The 2,294-nt window shown below is 37.3% G+C and overlaps 1 protein-coding gene across 1 annotated transcript; it reads left to right on the forward strand.

The window, feature by feature from the left end:
* Window positions 1-453: 453 nt before the first annotated feature.
* On the forward strand, window positions 454-1,947 carry LOC104944499 (plexin-B2-like; the record flags this gene model as incomplete). The annotated part of the gene is made up of 4 exons (XM_010770040.1): window positions 454-567; window positions 638-733; window positions 1,474-1,561; window positions 1,784-1,947. Coding segments are annotated over exons 1-4 (462 nt in total), but the record flags the coding sequence as incomplete, so codon positions are not given.
* Between the last annotated feature and the right edge of the window lie 347 nt (window positions 1,948-2,294).

A 2,294-nucleotide genomic window follows, 5' to 3' on the forward strand; every position in this document is an offset into this window, starting at 1 on the left:
ACATTAGCATCGCTAACACTCAGAGCTAACCTGTACTGGAGAGCATGTGTGTGAAGAAGCAGGAAGTAAAAAGGAACTCACCTTGTGGTATAACCGGCAAGAGAGAAAGCCTTTGAGCTCCAAACTGTTTCAGAGAGAATCCTTGATAATCCATGATATGGCGTTTCATCACGGCAGTATTTAGTTTAGACAGTAGCTGCCGGGTCCCGCATAAGCTCCGCCCCCTCCTTTTTAATTTGTTAAAGCTTTATACCCCAAATCAGCACTTTAGAAACAGGAAGTGAAATAGAGGGATATGAGGCATGGCTAGAATGGGTGATCTGTTTGGTATTTTGAGCAAAACACTTCATAGACATGTTTTTTATATATTTGTATATATCTGAGACCAGTGCTATTGCCTAAAAATATCATGATAGGTGACCTTTAAATTAAATATGTACATTTTGTCCCGTGATGAAGGCTGGCAGTTGTCCTCAGTTTGAGTCTCCGGAGCCGCTCTTAATCCCGGTCGGATTCCCGATCCCGATCAGCTTCCAGGGCAGAAACCTGGACATCTACCAGAAAGACGTGAGATTAACATCATTTTAATTAAATACGGTGTTTTATTTCTGTGTCTAACGCCCCTCTCTGTGTGCAGGATCAGAAGTTTTCCATCGGCACGAATCTGATGAAGGACACGGAGCTGACGGTCATACAGGAGCAGGGGTCAAAGTTCAAATTCAACGGATATGAGGTCAGTGTGGAGCAAATTAAATATAAAAGGAACATATGTAATGTAGGTTGTTACCTAAATGTACCAATTAACTGCCTCTGCATCGAAATGAAATCCATTTATTCTCGTTTAGTATAAACTCCAGCAGCTCTGTGTTTATGTTTTGAAGCTGCCAGGCGTTCATTACCCAATCAGACTTTGTCATTAATGATGATTACAGCAATTAGGGAATCATTAGCGCTTCATTCAGGAGTAAATTAAAATCTGGAGTCAGTTTATTTTTGTTGTGTGTGGTTAGTAAACAGCCTGTATTTATATTTAAATGATTTTAAGGTTTGTTTGTCTTTTAGTTTGATGTATACCTAAGCTAAAACCTCCTATTCACTGTTGAATAGACGTACATGGCGCCCCCTATTGGGCTACAAAGCAGTTTAATTTGTATTATTCCCTTGTATTTATTTCAGGTAACCTCGAAGGATGAGCCTCAAATAAATTATTACATATTTTTGTTTAATATTCAAAGCTTTTTAATATTTTTTCCAAAAGATAAATTAGAGTTTTGATAGATTTTTTAAATAAGAAAATGTATAATAATTGATTAAACTTTTCTTTCCCTTTAAAATATTGCTAATCTTAAACATAACAGTGATATCTTAATTGTGTGTGTGTGTGTGTGTGTGTGTGTGTGTGTGTGTGTGTGTGTGTGTGTGTGTGTGTGTGTGTGTGTGTGTGTGTGTGTGTGTGTGTGTGTGTGTGTTCAGTTCTCCTATGATAAGCAGCAGGAGGTGAACGTCTCCTTCCACATCATAGACAGAGGCACAGAGCGGATGGTTGACAGCACGCTGACAGGTTGGTGTTTCACTCATACTCACACACACACACACCACACACACACTTGATCATACACCCACCTAGTTATACACTCCCACACACACACAAATCAAGAGAAAGTGTGAACAGACAGTTATCACGCTGTTTGTCTTATTTACATTTCAATGCATGATCAATTATGTAAATTAACTTCTTCTTCCTCCTCCTCCTCTCCCTCCTCTTCCTCATCCTCTTCCTCAGTCTCCCTGTATAACTGCTCAGTGAGCAGGGAGGATTGCAGTCTGTGTAAAAATGCAGCTTCTCAGTATGAGTGTGTTTGGTGTTCTTCGTCTCGTTCCTGTGTTTATCGAGAGCTGTGTCCGTCCCACCAGCCGGCTCAGTGTCCGCCCCCCGAGATCACAGACGTGAGTAAAACGAAAAACAAAAATCTGTCACAAAAATCAAATTCCCCTCCTGGGAATATGGATATTTTTAGAGCATTGTTGGAGCTGCTCAGGTCAATACACTGTAGCTTATGTGCATATGAGAATAAAACCTTTGATTTTGAATAGGGATACATAAAGTATTTGTAATTTGTGTAAATCTCTTTATTTTATTTATATTTATTTATGTTTATTTATTTTATCAATTTTTGATGTTCATTATTTAAGTTTTTTAATTATTATTTATTTATTAATTCACGTTTTAATGTTTTATTTATTTTTATTTATTTTATTTATTTTATTTAATTTATTTATTTTATTTTATTTTT

Source organism: Notothenia coriiceps, unplaced genomic scaffold, assembly GCF_000735185.1.
Source record: "Notothenia coriiceps isolate Sejong01 unplaced genomic scaffold, NC01 NC01_scaffold00008256, whole genome shotgun sequence".
In the NCBI taxonomy this organism is placed as follows: domain Eukaryota; kingdom Metazoa; phylum Chordata; class Actinopteri; order Perciformes; family Nototheniidae; genus Notothenia; species Notothenia coriiceps.